At 37.8% G+C, this 20,207-nt stretch overlaps 1 protein-coding gene across 3 annotated transcripts in view; it reads left to right on the plus strand.

The window, feature by feature from the left end:
• LOC120527716 (SWI/SNF-related matrix-associated actin-dependent regulator of chromatin subfamily E member 1-related-like) overlaps positions 1-20,207 on the plus strand; it is an 82,286-nt gene that overhangs the window by 15,028 nt on the left and 47,051 nt on the right. For all 3 annotated transcript variants that reach the window (XM_039751456.1, XM_039751457.1, XM_039751458.1), the window contains exons 6-7: positions 14,714-14,840; positions 17,492-17,550. In XM_039751456.1, coding sequence (XP_039607390.1) covers positions 14,714-14,840; positions 17,492-17,550 — 186 coding nt within the window. The remainder of the gene's footprint in view (positions 1-14,713; positions 14,841-17,491; positions 17,551-20,207) is intronic.

Here is a 20,207-nt window from a genome sequence, read left to right on the forward strand (position 1 = left end):
TAATGATACAAATTTAGTGTTTGCTAATTAATTTTCAGCATTGAAGTATAATAATTTTCAGAATACATGCAGCTACCCTTTTGTGCACGCCTCTGGCTGTTACTGCGTTGTTTTTGTGTGATGAACTAGAGAATGCTCAATGACGAGTTCTTTTTCACCAGTGGTGATTTAGTTCAGCTGGAAAGAATTATGAATCGGATGAACGTCGGATGGCACTTGCACATGCACTTATATTTCAAAATAAGAGTCTCATGGAATCACGCATGCACTTTAGCACTCTCATTGTGCTGTACTGAATTCATTAGTTTGTGCTCAGGAAACAATTCCTATTATTTATTGAAAGAGTCATACAAAAAAGAATAAATTGTTTGTAAATTTCCCACCGCCATCTTTGTCATCATCCTTTTAAAAAAAGCAACAATTTGAGTGTAAAATATAATGCAACACCATTTACAAATGTAAAAGCCAAACTTATCCACAGCTCAATCTACTTAAGTAAAATGCAGATATGTGAAAACAAAAGCAGTGGGAAGTCAGGATTTAGTGTGTAAGTGGTGCAAGTCTGTCTAAAACACAGAAGCAATGAGTGCAAGGAACCTTTTCAGAATTAGGTGATGTTAAAAGTGGAGCTCTTCAGAGGTCAGTGCTGGGGCCACTGCTGTTTTTATAAAAATAAATACAGGGTGATTCTAATGGGTGGGGCCCCAAGTTATAATATTTTACTGCCTTAATAATTAAGCAGTCCAAATGAAATAAAGATCACAGTATTCCTGGTTAAATTTATGAACAAGTGAGGCATGGTGCTCTTTTAACTTATTTGTGAGATCAGTGAAGGTTATTTCCAGCAAGATTGGGCAACCTGTCACACATAAGCTTTGAGCATTTTACAAACTGAATCATTTTTTGGCAATTGGATTGTTTCAAAGCGACTATAGCTACCTTATTCCACTCCACTCCTTTGGGGAGTGCTGAAAGGAAAAGTATAGAAGAACAAGGCTTGTACACTGAAACAATTACAGAAAAATATTGAACAGGAAATTGCTGCCATCACCCCTACAATTCTTGCACAGGCAGGTGAAGTGTCTTGTTCATGATGGCATAGTAGTCGGAATTGAACCTACAACCTTAGGGTGTGTAGTCCAAATCCTTAACCACTCTATCACACTGCCTGCCTAGCTAAGATATTGAAGATTCTCAAACACTAAATAATTTAGTTTTGAAATTAACCTGTAGGGTAGCCACAGGTACAGAGATAATGGGATAAGACAGAGTATAGGAGTAAGGTGGAGAAGTTTGCTTCTTGGTGCTGTTATGGATGGCCGGCCGTTTATCCCGGCCAATACCTCCAAGCCGCCAGGTAGAGCCCTCCTTGCAGTATAGAGGTCCCCAGAAGACCAGCAGGGCATCATGGACATTGTAGTTTTTATATGCAGCCCTGCTGGATGCCATGGGGGGACCACTAGGGGACGCTGCAGGGAGGAACAATGGATATTTTCCTAGAAAAGGAGATCACATGGGCTGGGGATTAGAATGTTTCCGGGTCATGGTATTTAAAAGGATTGTGGGAGCTCCCAGATGGCGAGCTGAGCTGGGTGTAAGGGTGGCAACGCGTCTGGAAGTGGAGGATTGATTTATTGTGATTATTTGTGATTTGAATGAGTATAGTGGAGGAGAGGCTGTTTTGTGTACTGTGGCATTTGAATAAAGTCAATTTGCGGACTTTTACCTGGTGTCTGGAGTCGTGGACAGGGGTTCAAGGGAGGGAGAGCGCCTCCCTATCTGTCACAGTGCAAAGAGAATTGTCTGCATCTTAACGTCAGCAAAACCAAGGAACTGGTTATTGACTTTCACCGCACCAAAGAGCCTGTGTTTACAGTCACTATTCAGGTAATGTATATAGAGGTGGTCCACTCCTACAAGTACATGGAGGTCTATTAATGACAGGTTGTACTGGCTTTGGAACACAGAGGAACTATATAAAAAAAGGGCAGAGCAGGCTCTTTCTTCCTTAGGAAACTGTGTCCCTTTAATGTGGAAAGTGACATCTTTCACATCTTCTAAAACTATTTGATGACCAGTGAGATCTTTTCTACCTTGTGGTGTGTTGGGCTGGTAACATCACTTCCAGATGGACCCACCAATTCAAGAAGCCAATTAAAAGGACATATTCTGGATATCCTGGAGGTAGTAGAAAAGGAGAGAACTAATATAAAACCGAGTGTCATTATGAATAAGGCTGCACATCCTCTCTCTGACACACTAACATTGAGTACTTTTAGCCAGTGAATTTTTCAGCAAAAGTGTGTCAAGACATCATTTATATCAACAGCAATATGTCTGCATAATGCCTTACTGTGACTGTGACAAAAAGTCGGGACTTTTCTTTCTTTTTAATTTTTTTGCTTTATAATAATGCTGGAGTGTGTTTGGACAAAAGTATTCGTGAACATTTTATTTATTTATTTACCTATCTATGTACAGGTAAAATTCCATTACAACAAACTGCTAGGGACCTAAAAAATATTTCGCTGTAATTTCGTAGTAATGATATTCTGTATTTGTCACTATAGTGCTTTCTTTTACTTGTGTCCAGGCATTTGCAATCATTTCAATAGCTTCTTTCGCGTTAATTTTAATCTCCTTCTGTCTACAAGTTATGCTAACAAGAATGTTTCTCAGCATTTCCTTGTGATAATACACTTTGAGGGTGCGAATGATGCCCAAATCCTATGGCTGAAGCACTGCTGTGCAATTGGGTGGGAGGAATTCAATGTGAACTTTATCTAAATGTGGAAGCATGTTGTGGGCAGCACAGTTATCAATGAGAAGCTGAATCATACTTTTCTTCTTCTTCTTCATATTGTGAGGTTTCTGAACTTTTTTGGAATCCCCCCCACCCAATGGGAACGACATGCTGAAGTGCATCCTGGAGCGCGATTGCCATGTCTGTGGAAGATTGTTTGTCCGTTGCCGGGGTAGGGCAACAGCAGGGTCACAGAAAAGTGAAAGTGCAGTAAAGTGCCACAGAAGCAAATCCTGAAAGATCGTGGTCACGCTATAAGTCCCTGTCTTGTACCCCAGAACACGAGGCTTAGTCTCAATACTTTAGCAAAACCAGCTTTGTTCAGCTTGAAACAGGAACAGCAGGGTTATTTATTGTGGTGTGATCTGCCACTCTACTATACTCGGACACAGCAGTCAGGCAAGTTCGTGGTCAGGTTAGTGGCCAAGTAATACTTTTCCCTGCATTTACAATATTCCTTGCATCTCCCATTGAGATCTTTTCTGTTTGCTTCCATGAAGAGCCTCAGCAGAGCTGTGAGCCTGCTGTTGCACTGGCAATGAATAAACAGTCTTCCATAGACACAGTGATCGCACTTCAGTATGCTCTTCGGTGTGTTGTCCAGTTGGGGGAGGTCCCAAGAGAGTTTGGAAACCTCACATTTTCTCGCATGAGTGCCACATTAATAGGAATGTTTCTTGAAAGAGCATCACTTAACAACATTAAAACTGCTTTTTCGACATCTTTAATGCAGCAGTTCAAAAAATGTTTGCAACCTGAGATTTTTCTTCTTTTTTTGCTCACCCTTTCAAGAAAGTTGACATTGTGGATGGGGAATTCTGAATTCATTGGCAATGTCTTTTTTTCTTTTTGCCAGAATCGAGATATGAACTGGTATTGTTTTTCGTGTCTGCCGTTTCTATAGGAGGGTGACAATGAGTTAAATTCCAATGGATGTTTTTCAAATGTTGACGAGCAATCAGGCAGGGCACTTTTGTTGTAATGAAAGTATCTGCTGAATGTATTTCATAGTAACAAGGTTTCTGTAGACTCATGTCATATGGGGAAACTGTCGGGACCACAAAAATACTTGTAGTGAAAATTTTGTTGTAATGATGTTCGTTGTAACAGAATTTTACTAGTATTTATTTATTTACTTAAAGAGCTTCTATAAAAAAAAGCCAAATTTCCCCCCGGGAACAAATAAAGTTCTGTCTCTCTGTCTATCTAGTTTTATCCATCTATTATTAGAAGGACAACTGTAGCCCTGTTCGTTGCATTGTAAAGACAAACTTAGTTTCTGTATCATTTCTAACATCCTCATTCAAATGCATGATGCTAAAAGTTTAAAGAATTGCAGGTTATAGCTAATTGGTCAGACTATCATGCTCTCTAGATATAATCGAGTCATGTATTGGTTTTTTTTTTTTTTTGGTTTTTTTTTCTGACCTAAATCCGTAGTGGGATAAAAATTGCAACAATTTTTTACCTTGACAAAGCAGTGGGATTTTCCTGCTTTTTTGAGTTAAACCATACAGGCGTTTTAAATAATTCACACAATCACACTCTGAAATCCAAAACCCTGTTCTATTAGCCCATTTATGCAGTAACAATTAGGCCAATATATTCAGAAAAGAGCAAGTGAACAATAGGAATTATCTAAAATAGAAAAGCAGGACTAGAAAAAGCTGTTTACAGACCATGGGCTTACTGTATTTTAGCAAGAAGCTCAAAAGTCTAAATAAACTTTATCTACATGTTTTAATGTTCAAAAGGTGACTCCAGCAAGTGCATGGAAACAACTGCTTTGAGCAACCTGCAGATTATGTGCATTTTAATTGCCCGAGGTTTGGTAGATAAGTGAATGGGATAAATCAACATCCTGTTATTTTGAGCTACTAGTTGCCATACCATTTTCCCCTGGTGAGCACCAATGAAGTAGTCTGCTGAAGTAATAGCTGTCAGCTGGCTCATGTGGAAGTTACTGCAGTACAATATATAGAAATATATATTGTGGTGGACGGCTGGGGCTCATACCCAGCCAGAACGCCCAAAGAGTGGAAGGACCGAAAGAGGAGCAGTTTCTCCCCTGGAACACAAGAGGGCAGCCGTCCTGGTAGATGTTGGGGTCACCACCAGGGGGTGCCTGGACATTTGTAAAGCCCTGGACTGCAGTACTTCTGCTACACCAGGAAGTGCTGCTGGAACAGGAACTAGGTACACCCGGAGTGCTTCTGGGTGCCCAAGCAGTACTTCTGCCACACCAGGAAGTGCTGCAGGAAGGTAATTAGGGAGTACCTGGAACACATCCGGGTGAACTATAAAAGGGGCTGCCTCACTCCATTCGAGGATCCGAAGTTGGGTGGCAGAAAACGGAGCTTGCAAGTGGAGGAGTGAGGGCGGCAGAGAAAAAGGAAAGGAAGGAGAAGAAAAGGACTGTGTGCAATAGTGCTGGTGGGTTGTTCACTGTGTGTGCTATGCAAAGGACTGTGCATTGTGAGAAAATAATAAAAGCATGTGTTTGGACTTCTATGTGTCCCGTTGTCTGTCTGCAGTTGGGCTGAACACCTACAATAATATATAATAAACATTAGGAGTGTTCTTTTAGAACATTCCAAAACCAAAAATATATAGATAGGTAGGTCATAATTTTTATTAGCCTTGATTTACGACAAGTAGAATCCAGTCATATTTCAAGTGTTCCTTTTCAGGTGAAGCATATTTTCATTACGTTTGTGTACATTTATGAACAAAGCTGAGAAAATCTTTTGTCATGGTATTCTAAACTCAAAACACATAATGTGTTAAAATTCATCGGATAAGCGGTGGATAATGGATGGATGGTGGTAAAATTCATTCATTGTTGGGGTTTTTTTTTGTTAGTTTTTTTAATAGTATGGCTAAACTTAATTGTTGCATGCTGCTTTTAGACCGCCAATCTTTTAAAGACATTTTGTAAAGAAATAATTATCAAACAGGTTTCCTGTATTTATAACAGAGTTTGAAATAATTCTTATCACTGTGCATGGTCACTTACCTGACCTTTGGGACTTGCATCAGGATTTCTACTGTAAGCAGAGAGGAATTTTACATTTACAGATACAAACGAATGTTTTCCTTGTGCCTTCTGCTTATGATTTTCCTTGCAATACTCTTTTGGTTTCTCCTACTATATAGATTTCTCTGTCAGATGTTTAAGGGCCAGTTTGCGTTTGATTTCACTTTTACAGGTTCTTGTCAATGTGATTCATGGTGTTTCTTTGTTATTCGTTGTCAGTATTAATATGGTTTGCATTCAAGTTCTAATCTGTCATTCTCTGGGATCAGTTTAAACTCTTGATTTATTTATATTATAGCAGGATTCTTTGATGTCTTGGAGTTGTGAAGAACAAAGAACAAACTGAAGTAACAGTTAAGCCTAATATTTTATTTTAAGATGAAAACCTTGGAGTTGTGAAGAACAACTCCAAGGTTTTCATCTTAAAATAAAATATTTGGCTTAACTGTTACTTCAGAGACACTTTGTTGTGAGAACATGGCAAAGATGTAGGGGTAGTTGTATTTTTAGAGACCAGTAAAAAGGTGTATGTTAAAAAAAAAATCCTAAAAAATTTTATAATTTTTAATCAGATATTGGTTTTTGGTATTGAAACACTGTATATATGTTTTGTAACAGACTACAAGATTAATACATATGGGAGTGTGTATTTAAGTGTCTCCTTCTACACTTTGGTAAGGAACTCTTGTTCCTTGCACATTACATTCTACACATTGACTATACTTGAGGAGAACCCATTATATATGATGTGTATCTACAAATCAGCTGATGTACAATGCAGAATTTCCTTGAGGTATTCTGTTTCATGAATTTCTGAATTTAAACTGCATGACAAAAAAGCCTCCATTCACTACTTTGTTTGTCTTATTTGTTTTTAACTTTTAATTTAAAACATAAAAACTAATAAACTAGGCAATCTTATCTGGTTTCCTTATTTTATAACTATGCATATATGAGTGCTTGAAGGTTTGAATTTAAAAAATTACAAAAATGAATACATTCAAATATTAAAACACGGCCATCTTCGGATCATCATAGAAGACTTTAAAACTCTGTTTTGTATGTTGCAATTGTTAGAAACTTAACAGATTCTTATACTTTTTTGGATATAATTATCATTTTGATATTGTGGTCTAACATTTAGTTTCTGTTGTTTGTCACATTGTTATTGAGCTGTGATGTCATTCCACTTCCACTGATCACAGTATACTCCGTAGTGTTCCAGATTTTATATACAAGCATTAAAAACAATGTACTGGTGTTAGTTAAGGAAATAATAACCAGTTAAAGCTAGGTTTTTGAGTATGGATTGTTTCTAATTTTAGGTTTGGTTTCATCTTGATTTTGGTATTTGGTTTCCTGATTACTCAGGCTCCCTCCTAACTAACAAATATTTTTGCTTTGCTCTCAGGAAACCAGTCATTTCCTGATTATTTAGCTTCAGTATTGAGAAGCTGTTATTTACCCTTTTGTTTTTTTTTTGTTTTTCACAACCATACTAAATGCTTGTTAAAGCTACTATAGTAAACAATTAGTTGGGTACAAATGATTAAAACCTTACATTATGATACAGCATATCTAGCATCGTTTCCAGTAAATGAAATGGGTTGAGTTAGTGTGGATTATACATTAGTTACAAAATGCAGGTTTCAAAATTGAAAGCCATTAATATGGCTATACATTAAATTATGTTTGAACAAAAAGTTGTGAGGTTTCTTCAATTTTCTGGGATTTCTGAAAAAGATAGAGGTACTTGAATTGGTTTTGCTGAAAAGGAATATCCCTTAATGGGTGAATGGAAAAAATTTGCCAATATACATTGACCAAACACTTCAGTGGATTAATCAGGACAATTGGGCAAATTCAATGTTAAAACAACTTTCAGAATGCCTAGGCCAGTTGTTTTCAACTTCTGTCCAGGGAATCACCATGGCTGCAAGTTTTTATTCTAGTTCAATGTTACAATTGGTGCTGGAATCTTATTTTTAAATAATCTATTTGTTTGGTCTAAAATATTTCCAAAAATTTTTTTACCGTAGATCCCGGAGTATAAGCCGACCCCCTTTTCTACCTACTAAATTACATGTATTTGCCGATGACCGGTATTTAAGCCAACCCCCTTCTCCAAGCAAAATTTTCTAAATTTCCTTAAAAGTGTCTCTTCAGGTATATTTATCATGTTTATCGGCGAGAATTTGAGACTGCCGGCATTTTTGATGGAAACCAGGAAGTGATTGCGGAGAAGTTTGGTAAAATGAAACCTTTGTGTTGAAACTATATACACAAATACGGTACATCGGCGGGTGAATTTCCGGAGACTCGTTATAAATTTGATTAACTTAAATACACAATACAGTGGACCCTTGACTTACGAACTTAATTTGTTCGGGAGGGCTGGTTGTAACTCAAGTTGGTTGTAAGTCAAGACTATTTTTCCCATAAGAAATAATGGAAATACCCATAATGCGTTTCGAACCTCCCACTGCAACACTTACTTAACCTTTTCATAATAAAAAGGGGTTGTATAATTTGCATAATTTACCAAAACACCAATAATTTTTCTAATGTACTAACCAAAAAGTTATAAAAAGTGCCTAGCCTACCAGAAGTAGGCTATATTAAGCTAGGAGCATGGCAGCACGCATGGTTGCAGCGGCTCAGGGCTCTCCTTTTCAATGCACTTTTTTGTTGTTTTTGTATTTTTTTTTTTTGCTTGTTTGTGCATGATCGATTCGGCGAACATCCGCTACACCCATCAGAACCTTATAAACATCGGTGTCCAGAGCCAGACATCTGTTTCGAGTGTTTTTCATCACACGCACAACATCCCTGAGAGTGTTTTTCATCACACGCACAACATCCCAGACAACATAGCGAGACCAGCGGGCTCTCCGTGGATTGTTGTTGGGTCTAGGAGACGACACAGACGGAGGAGGGAAAGGAAGCAGAAGTGGGGCCGCAGATCCGGCGTTATGCTAAGGCTAAAGAAACAACCATACAAGCCCTATACAGAACTTTTTTTTTGCAACTTCTTTGCATCCTTTCACACCATTTGTTTATTTGTTTATTTGTTTATCTACACATATGTCTGCACTGAAGGAAGTGCTTTTAATCTCAGTGTACATGTGTATAGTGACAATAAAAGACATTCTATTCTATTCTATTCTAGAAACAACAATTTCATACTGTACTCACCATTTAATTTGACATCTTTGGGCTGCAGGAAGGGAGGAGGAGGAGAATGAAACGGAAGGTGGTTATTGTTTAGAAGGAGCCTCCTTATGCAAATCTTTTCTTTTTAAAATTGTCGAGATGGTGGATTTCGACATGCTGTACATATTAGCGAGATCGGTCACACGAACAGCACTTTCATATTTCCACACAATTTCCATCTTCGTTTCGATTGTGATCGCTTTCTTTACTTTCGTTACCTTCTCTTCCTTCCTTAGCAATTATGGGTCTTGCTTGCATTGTCTTAGTGAATCTATACTAATAAAAGGCAAAGCCCTCACTGACTGACTGACTCACTGACTCATCACTAATACTCCAACTTCCCGTGTAGGTAGAAGGCTGAAATTTAGCAGGCTTATTCCTTACAGCTTACTTACAAAAGTTAAGCAAGTTTCATTTTGAAATTCTACACGTAACAGTCATAACGGTTGATAACGGTCCACAGCGTCCGCCATGTTGAACTTTCTTATTTATGGCCCCATCTTCACGAAATTTGGTAGGCGGCTTCCCTGCGCTAACCGAAACCAATGTACGTACTTATTTCGATGGCATGACGCCTCTGTCGGCCGCCATATTGAACTTTCCAACGTCACTAATTTTCCAACTTCCCGTGTAGGTAGAAGGCTAAAATTTCACAGGCTCATTCCTTACAGCTAACTTACAAAAGTTAAGCAGGTTTCATTTCGAAATTCTACGCATAACGGTCAACAACGTCCACCATGTTGAACTTTCTTATTCATGGCCCCATCTTCACGAAATTTGGTAGGTGGCTTTCCTGCATTAACCGAAACCAATGTACATGCTTATTTCGCTGGTATGACGCCCCTGTCAGCCGCCATATTGAACTTTCCAACGTCACTAATTCTCCAACTTCCCCGTGTAGGAAGAAGGCTGAAGTTTGGAAGGCTCATTCCTTACGGCTTACTTACAAAAGTTAAGTAGGTTTAATTTCGAAATTCTACGCATAACGGTCATAACAGTCAACAACGTCCGCCATGTTGAACTTTCTTATTTATGGCCCCGTCTTCACGAAATTTGGTAGGCGGCTTCCCTGCACTAACCGAAACCAATGTACGTATTTATTTCGGTGGTATGAGGCCACTGTCAGTCGCCATATTGAACTTTCTAACGTCACTAATTCTCCAAATTCCCGTGTAGGTAGAAGGCTGAAATTTGGTACTTATTTCGGTGGTATGATGCCACTATCGGCCGCCATATTGAACTTTTCAACAGTCTTTGTTACTTATGGGCCCATCTTCAAGAAATTTGGTACGCGGGTTCCCAACGCTAACTGAATCCTACTTACGTACATATATATGTCCACAGCCTGCAGCTCAGTCACCGTGTGAGGCGGCGTTGGGTCCCCCATCCCAACGCCTCCCACGTTGTTGGCTGTCTGCCTATATAAAGCCATCTGTCGCTCCAGTCTCTTCATTCCCTTCCTTGCTTCGCCAAGGGATTCACGTCTCCTTGCTGATAACTACAGCCTTTTTATTTAATCCATGGCTTCTCCGCTGTTTTATTGTTCATTTATTACGATTATAGTTATTGTGTAGACTTGCTTTACATTGTTCAGGTACCCATTTCCTTTATCATTCCAACTGTACCCACATTAACATGTCTATCGAGGTGATCACCATCGATCAAACAACTGTCACTTACCGAGTGGTTTCCATGCCCGGAGATACCACCTATCTTTTCCATTCTCTTTGTTACATATTGCACGTCCATATCAGGCTTACTCTTCATATCTGGAGAAACATTGTGTCTTATGTATTGAATGACTGGGACAGGTTCAAGGTGTGGACTGATGACGGTACAGGAGATAATTATACTACACAGGAGCACTATAAGCGTGAAATGCTTAAGCCCTTCACCTATGCATCTGCATGTGAGTTGATGGCTGCCGCTGAATTGTTCGGTTGTCGTTTTCAAATGTACCAAAATGGCCAAATATTTTACACCTTTGGACAACCGCCAATGCCTCTTAAACATCTTAGATTCATAGGTGACGATTTCAGTAGTGGACACTTTGAAGTTTATGAATGTTTAAACTCTCAAAAGCTGGATGTGAAGTTATCGATGAAACTGGTTGTATACTTACACCGCTTGACAGATGCCGAATGTCACTTCAACACAAGTTCTACAAATACTGTCGTAATTGAAACAAACCATGAAACTCAAACCGATTATGACAGCAGCAATCCAAGCTGTGAGATTTGAAACAAGATTACTGTTCACATGGCCAACTGTACGTTGCATGCTTAAGAGTAAGCTCAACGCACACCTTGGTCATATTACAACCGGAGGGACGAACTCACAATGTGGTATACAAAGAGATCCTTAACAAATAATTATTGGTATATTTTCCCTCAGTTTAAAAAGGTTTAATTTTCTTCTTAATAAAACTTTTAAGGCAGTACTTCGCCGCTGCGCAGCACGGGTATTTTGCTTTATACAGTGGTGTGAAAAACTATTTGCCCCCTTCCTGATTTCTTATTCTTTTGCATGTTTGTCACACAAAATGTTTCTGATCATCAAACACATTTAACCATTAGTCAAATATAACACAAGTGAACACAAAATGCAGTTTTTAAATGATGGTTTTTATTATTTAGGGAGAAAAAAAAATCCAAATCTACATGGCCCTATCTACATGGCCCTGTGTGAAAAAGAACCTAATAACTGATTGGGCCACCCTTAGCAGCAATAACTGCAATCAAGCGTTTGCGATAACTTGCAATGAGTCTTTTACAGCGCTCTGGAGGAATGTTGGCCCACTCATCTTTGCAGAATTGTTGTAATTCAGCTTTATTTGAGGGTTTTCTAGCATGAACCGCCTTTTTAAGGTCATGCCATAGCATCTCAATTGGATTCAGGTCAGGACTTTGACTAGGCCTCTCCAAAGTCTTCATTTTGTTTTTCTTCAGCCATTCAGAGGTGGATTTGCTGGTGTGTTTTGGGTCATTGTCCTGTTGCAGCACCCAAGATCGCTTCAGCTTGAGTTGACGAACAGATGGCGGACATTCTCCTTCAGGATTTTTTGGTAGACAGTAGAATTCATGGTTCCATCTATCACAGCAAGCCTTCCAGGTCCTGAAGCAGCAAAACAACCCCAGACCATCACACTACCATCACCATATTTTACTGTTGGTATGATGTTCTTTTCTGAAATGCTGTGTTCCTTTTACGCCAGATGTAACGGGACATTTGCCTTCCAAAAAGTTCAACTTTTGTCTCATCAGTCCACAAGGTATTTTTCCAAAAGTCTTGGCAATCATTGAGATGTTTCTTAGCAAAATTGAGACGAGCCCTAATGGTTTTTTTGCTTAACAGTGGTTTGCGTCTTGGAAATCTGCCATGCAGGCCGTTTTTGCCCAGTCTCTTTCTTATGGTGGAGTCGTGAACACTGACCTTAATTGAGCCAAGTGAGGCCTGCAGTTCTTTAGACGTTGTCCTGGGGTCTTTTGTGACCTCTCGGATGAGTCGTCTCTGCACTCTTGGGGTAATTTTGGTCGGCCGGCCACTCCTGGGAAGGTTCACCACTGTTCCATGTTTTTGCCATTTGTGGATAATGGCTCTCACTGTGGTTCGCTGGAGTCCCAAAGCTTTAGAAATGGCCTTATAACCTTTACCAGACTGATAGATCTCAATTACTTCTTTTCTCATTTGTTCCTGAATTTCTTTGGATCTTGGCATGATGTCTAGCTTTTGAGGTGCTTTTGGTCTACTTCTCTGTGTCAGGCAGCTCCTATTTAAGTGATTTCTTGATTGAAACAGGTGTGGCAGTAATCAGGCCGGGTGTGGCTACGTAAATTGAACTCAGGTGTGATACACCACAGTTAGGTTATTTTTTAACAAGGGGGCAATTACTTTTTCAACAACAACATTTATTTATATAGCACATTTTCATACAAACAGTAGCTCAAAGTGCTTTACATATTAAAGAATAGAAAAATGAAAGACACAATTATAAAACAAAATAAATCAACATTAATTAACATCGAATAAGAGTAAGGTTCAATGGCCAGGGGGGACAGAAAAACAAAAACTCCAGACGGCTGGAGAAAAAATAAAATCTGTAGGGATTCCAGACCATGAGACCGCCCAGTCCCCTCTGGGCATGTAGGTTTGGATTATTTTTTCCCTAAATAATAAAAACCATCATTTAAAAACTGCATTTTGTGTTCACTTGTGTTATATTTGACTAATGGTTAAATGTGTTTGATGATCAGAAACATTTTGTGTGACAAACATGCAAAAGAATAAGAAATCAGGAAGGGGGCAAATAGTTTTATATATAGATATATATAGATATATAGATATATATAGATATCGATAGATATAGATATATATATATATAGTGTGTGTGTGCGTGTGCATGTATGTATGTACAGTATGTATGTGTATATATAGAGAGAGATATAGATATATATAGTTATAGATATATATACTGTATATATAATGTATGTGTGTATGTATGTATGTGTATATATATATGACAGCAACACTCATAACAGTGACAAAACAATTACATTGACGATCATGTTACGTTATTTTCAAGATGTTTCCATTTCTTTTTCATTATTTCTTTAACACACTACTTTTCCGCTGCGAAGAGCGGGTATTTTGCTAGTTAAATATAAAATCTTATTTTTTTTTGTTTCATAATGGATTGAACCTTACTATGCCGAACAGTAACTAATTATTCATCAAATCTTACTAATCCTAATCTTTAAATTCAATTACGATACTCATTCATCTTAATTACTGTATGGCAGCGGTAAGAGGATTAGCGATTTCTTCATTCAAGGATTTTTATAGTGACATTTACAGTCGGTATTTTATTTTAAACTTCCCGATAATTTATTATAAATTTTATTAATAAAATCAACAACTAAAACACTTTTTTGAATAAATTCTATATTTAATTTAAAGTACTGGCATGCAAAGTTACTTCTTCATCTGAAAGATGGCGCTGTGGTTTCATCATTAATTACTTCTGTATTCATCGGCAAAACCGGCATTGCGCTGGAAATCTTGAATCTGAAACAATACTCGTATAAGCCGACCCCCAAACTCCAAGCCAAAAATCTAGGATGAAATTTTCAGCTTATATTCCGGAATCTACAGTAAATAATTGTAATTTTACCATAACTTTAAATGCTTATTTGTTTTGCATTTTTCTTTTTACATTACCCATTTTTGTACAGCTGCATACTTAGTTGCATCCATATGCTGATGATTAGCAATGAGTGCAAACAACATTGAATCCTAAAGGGGAACAATTAGCTTTACTACCATTTTCACTTCTCTGCTCATTAAAAAGTGATTTTCTCTTACAAATCTCTGAATGTCTGCATTTGGATGCAATTAAGGGAGCAAAATCTTTTAAAAAAGGGTAAAATTGAAAGAAAATGCCAAAGGAAACCTAAGCATTTAAAGTTCTGGCAAAAATACAAATATTTCTGATTTTTTAGAATGAAGTGAATAAAGCACAGCTCACTAAACTGAGAGATCAATTAAAAGTAAGAATGATGTATCAATTGTGAAACTGGTTGGAATAAACTAACTATTATATAAAGATCCTATATTGACCAGTTTTGTAACCAGTGCTTTCTAATATTATATATATTTTCCAGAAGTATAACAACATTGCTGAGAAAGATAAGGAGCGGTACATAGAGGAATTAAAAATGTATCAAAACTCTGAAGCTTACAAGTCATTTTTAAAAAGAAAAGCACTCAACAAAGTGAAATATCTTTGTGGTAAGTTTGAATGTCTTGATATTTTGTTTATGTATTATCTGTTGGTTCCTGCCTTGTGCCCTGTGTTGGCTGGGATTGGCTCCGGCAGACCCCCGTGACCCTGTATTCGGATTCAGCGGGTTAGAAAATGGATGGATGGACTATCTGTAGAATTAAATTTTAATTGCTCTTTTCAGTAGGCTTTGAAATGTTTGTTACATCCATTCATGTGCATGAAGTCCTGAAACTTTGTTAAATATGATCTTCTCTGTATTCTGGTTTTCAAGACTTCTGAGTCACAGCCAGTATGGAGTTTCATATTTTCCTAGTGTCAGCATGAATTTTTCACTAGATGTTTTGGTGTATTCCCCCAAATCCTGAATACTAATATGTTAGATTAATTGGCAACTCTGTATTAACCAAGTTGGTGTGGGTGTGTGCATAAATGTGCCCTACAATGGATGAACTCCCCATACTTGCACTGCGCTTTTATTGCTCTTTAACACTAGAATTACCAGAGCCTATGAAAAAACTCGTAAATCCGTCCCACCTTAAATCGCTTCTTAAAATCGTTCACAGCTTTCCACCAGCGTCTTTTGTCATCTAAATGTGCTGATAAAATCAGGCTGCAAGCAGCCGGATATTCCATCCCCCCACTGACTTAGAACATGCACAGACTTCTCCCAGCTCATGCCTTGATTGATTTTTCTGGGAGTGAAGTGGAGTTTTAGAAGGGAAATAATAAATCCTTATTTGGAACACGTGCATTTCTTGTGTGTTCCGTTTCTAAAGTAATCTGTGTAAACACATTTTTAAAACAGAAACCTTTTTCATATTCTAGTAGTAAATGACAAAATATATACATACATTACAAGTCTTCATACATTATATAGTTTATGCCTACATTTTGTCATCTACTACTAGTATATAAAAAACATTTCTGTTTTAACAATGTGTTTACACAGATTACTGTAGAAACGGAACAGACATGAAATGCATGTGTTCCAAATAAGGATCTATTATTTCCACTCTAAAACTCCACTTCACTCCCAGAAAATCAATCAAGGCATGAGCTGGGAGAAGTTTGTGCACGTTCTAAGTCGGTGGGGGGATGGAATAGCCGGCTGCTTGCAGCCTGATTTTATCAGCACATTTAGATGACAAAAGACGCTGGTGTAGAGCTGTGAACGATTTTAAGAAGCGATTTAAGGTGGGACGGATTTACGAGTTTTTTCGTAGGCTCTGGTAATTTTAGTGTTAATTAATATTGTTTTTATCAGCAGGAGTATGTGAATTTCCCCTTGGGGATTAATAAAGTATCTATCTATCTATCTATCTATCTGTCTGTCTGTCTGTCTATTTGGTTCCTGGCTTGTACCTGAATGGCACCAGAAAACTTCTCTTTTGTACGATAAGCATACAGTGTATATCTTTCATCATGATTGTTCTACCGTAGGTTAATAAAAAAAAAAATGTCAGAAGAAAACATTGAAATAGACTAGGAGATGAGGAGAAAATTAACTTAGTTAAATAAAAGTGCTGAGGTCAGAATTGTGAGACAGAAGTACTAAAATACCAAATTCCTATAAATAATTCAAAAAACAAGTCAAAAACACATGAAAACCTGCCTCACTAAAAATCAATTTTTGTTAACTAATCTTGGATGCCAGATGTAGAGATCCTTAATGTTATATGCCCACCTGAAGATGACATCATATGGAAGAACTTGTGTGTTGGTGGCAGTGAAACCCTGTTGTTAATGATAGAAGAGACAAAATGGCAGTACCTGCAGTAAAACAAAATTTTGATGAAAATATACATAAAGTTAAATATTAATAATAAACTGAACAAAATATGTTCAGAAGCTCCCCTTTACTATCCAGAATCCTAATGAAAGACAATAATTGTGATAATGTAATTATTCTTAATCAACTAAATTTAAAGTTCAGATTGAATCACCAGTGATAGCATCAAGTGATTATTTTTATTTCCATTATAGCTATAAAGTACGCTGTTTAATAATGGATGATGATTTGCTTTTTACATATGTGGAAAGCTATGTGCTTTTGCTAATTTGTGCTTTTACACTGGGCTCACTTTTAAATGCTGCTCTCTTGCAGTCATCTCTCTTTTTGCTTTTAGCTAACAATTCCCAATATACCAATAAAGTAATTCTCAGATTTTTGTGATTTTCACTCATAATGTATAATTAATATTGAAACCACTAAGGCATCGTTAGGTAGTGCGATATAACGATAACCTAAATACTAGAGTTGTTGCTGATATCAAAATACTCTGTAAGGGTATTTACTTAAATGCCAATGAAACACTAATGCCCTCTAGTGTATGGAAGTAGTTATGGGAGACAGTAATCAGCATCTGTTGCAATGTTGCAAATAGAGATTTTCCATACCTGTAGTTTTTTTTGTATTTTGTCTGATTGCACAGAATTTTATATTTGATTTATTACAAGAACTACATTACAACATATTTTTGTGGTTGATTTTAATAAAAAATAGATTTAAGGATTGACTCTTACCCATTCTTTTCGTGATGCATAGCTGTGGGCATTCTAAAACACACAATAAATATAAAATAACAGCACAGAGACAGATTTACTGTTCAGCAATATTATAAATGTATTGTTATGTTTTTCATTACTTCTTTTGCAGGTGTTGAAACAGTAGAGATGGATTTTGAAAATGAGGTGACAGCTTTAACACAGATAAATGTAAGTTTCTGACTTATATATTAAAATATAAGTATGATCATCACTGTTGATTTTGAACATTAAATACAAACAATCCCCTTTTAAGATGCATTATTTTATCCTCAAACCCACTAAGTCATATTCAGATTCAGGGCAGGCTTAAGCATATGCCGCTAGCACTGTGCACAAAATGGGGCACTAGTCCATCACAGGACAAACACATACGTGCCTACCCAAACTCAGATTGGAGTCAGTTTAGAGTCCTCCATTTACCTTACCTTCACATCTCTAGGGATGAGGGAAGGAAAGTAGATTACCACTGTATTAAATACAGTTCATTCCTTTACAGACCTAGGGAATACATATTAGCTCCACATCGACCATGATCATATGTGTGTTTCAATATCAGGGCTTTGGAAACCAAACATGCAAAATATTCGAAAAGGTTACTGATGTGTATGAATATGATGTGTGAATCGGGATATAGTATTTGTGTTGCATAGCTTTTGACCATCTGAAGGTCTTTAAATGCATAATGTAAACTGGCTATAAGTGATAGGGTTGCAAGTTCAGTTCTTACCTTTGACACAGTGTGATTCTCTTCAAGTTCCTTAATTTGCTTTTGTTCCAGTCTTGAGTAAGATACAAAATTGTTTTTGCTTTAACTGTAAACATATATACTATTGGCCAATTGTATTGTTATTTCTGGATCTTTTTAGGGAAACAAAAAAGAAGCTGAAATATATTGCTTCACTTAAAATATAGAAGTCCAGCACTCTGTTTATCGGTTAACGCTGCAAATATCACATATTGCTTAGTTGCGACTGGAGCAGTACTATGAAAGTCACCTTGAGTAAAAGCATCAGAATCAGAAAATACCAAAACTTTTGGCTCTGTAGGAAAACAATTCCACTGTATGGTTAGGAACTGAGATTTATTGCTGTGCCCTCAGTTTTTTAAAAGCATTTATTTGCTTCTAAACTAACTGTTTGAGACAGAAATCCTGGCACATATTCAAACTGCATAATGTAATAAATAAGACTAAAAGGTAATTGAACAGTAAAATGACAAAGTTCTGTCTGCAAACTTTTCAAATGCTTAAATACAGTTCATTAAAGACTCCTAATTTGGTCCTAATACTGTAGAGCAGTAATGCAGGAACTCAAAACACTGTGTTTTCCTATAGGCAGACCCTATCTTAAAATTTTTACTATATACACAACTAGCCGATCCGCAGCATAGCATACACCACATAATTATTAATTAATGGGTGAACACTTCCGGAAAGACAGAGTTGTCCAAATGGGGTGGGTTTTAGGATACGACTGTGAGTGAATGAAAAGATGGAACTCTGGAGAGAGCAACATACAGTTGTCCATGACTGAAAACTGGTTTGGCAGATACAGGCATATCTTTTTGAAAGTTTGGCCCTATGCTTTATTAATTGTCATTGCAAAGGCTAATCTAACAGGAAATTGTCTGTGTGTAAAAGTAAAAGGCAAATTTGAATCTGATGGGGTCAGGGAAATCCGGGGAATAGTTTGTGAGGTAGGAGCTATAATAGTTTTACACTCCAGTACATTGCAGTGAATGCTGGCAACAGTCAGTCTAGTGCCATTACAGAGAGCTGTTGCTGGCATGAGGTTTCTGAGAAGCATGACGACTGAACCAGTTTTAATGTTTATGCGGAGGCATGCCAGTGGGAGTAAGACTGTTAAGAAATACTTCGGGGAATGAAAGTTGATCTGCGGGATTGTCTGTGACGATGGAGTCAACGCTGGTGAAAGTTACTTCGTCGGTAGGGATAAGTTTCAGTACTTGTTCATTAAGGTGTAGAGAGTCTTCGTTGGTGACGTTTAATATAGCTCGCGTACTGAGTTGTTCCAGAGTGACAGTTGAGAAGTCGATGTCACCATATAGTTGTTGAACGGGATCAGAATTAAAAGGAAAACAATGTGAAGGTAATGTTACAGCTATTCCGTTTTTCCCATCTCCAACATCGAGGAGCCATTTTGCGAAATGTTGTTCGTGAGGAAGAGCTCTCATATTTGTCGTCAGTGTAAGTACATGTATGTGACGCCACAAAGGTTGCTTGTTAATGCAACTGGCGACAGTAAGTGCTTGGGAGACACGCATAATGACAGGGAGTATTTGTCGGAAATCTCCACCCAATAGTATTGTTTCCCCTCCAAATGGCTGCGTGTCACCCGTGAGGTCACGTTAACCTGTCAACTGCCCGGTATGCGTATGCATGTGTCATTGGCGCCTCGTCCCATATTATCAATTTGGATTGCAGATGTTAAGCATATGGCGAGGTAGGTTTGACGTTGCATGTGGAAGTAGTAGTCAGCTTCAACGGTATTTTAAAAACGGAATGTGCAGTACATCCACCCGGTAACAATGTTGCAGCTATTCCTGTAGATGCTACGGTTGTAGGAATGTCTCCCCTAGCTCTGATGGTATGAATCAGGGTTTTGTAGACAAAGGTTTTCCCTGTTTCTGCAGGACCATCTAAGAGGAAGCATGTTTGTCGCGGATGGGAATCGCTGTATGCAGCATGTAAACATGTGTTTGATGAGGTGTTGGAGGCGGGCACATGAGCAGGCAGTGCGCATGCCTCGAGAGTGAGGGTGGGCGTGGGGGGAGGGTTAGAGTTGGAGGACGGGGCTCCGTCATGA

This window comes from Polypterus senegalus, chromosome 4 (assembly GCF_016835505.1).
Source record: "Polypterus senegalus isolate Bchr_013 chromosome 4, ASM1683550v1, whole genome shotgun sequence".
Classification (NCBI taxonomy): Eukaryota; Metazoa; Chordata; class Cladistia; order Polypteriformes; family Polypteridae; genus Polypterus; species Polypterus senegalus.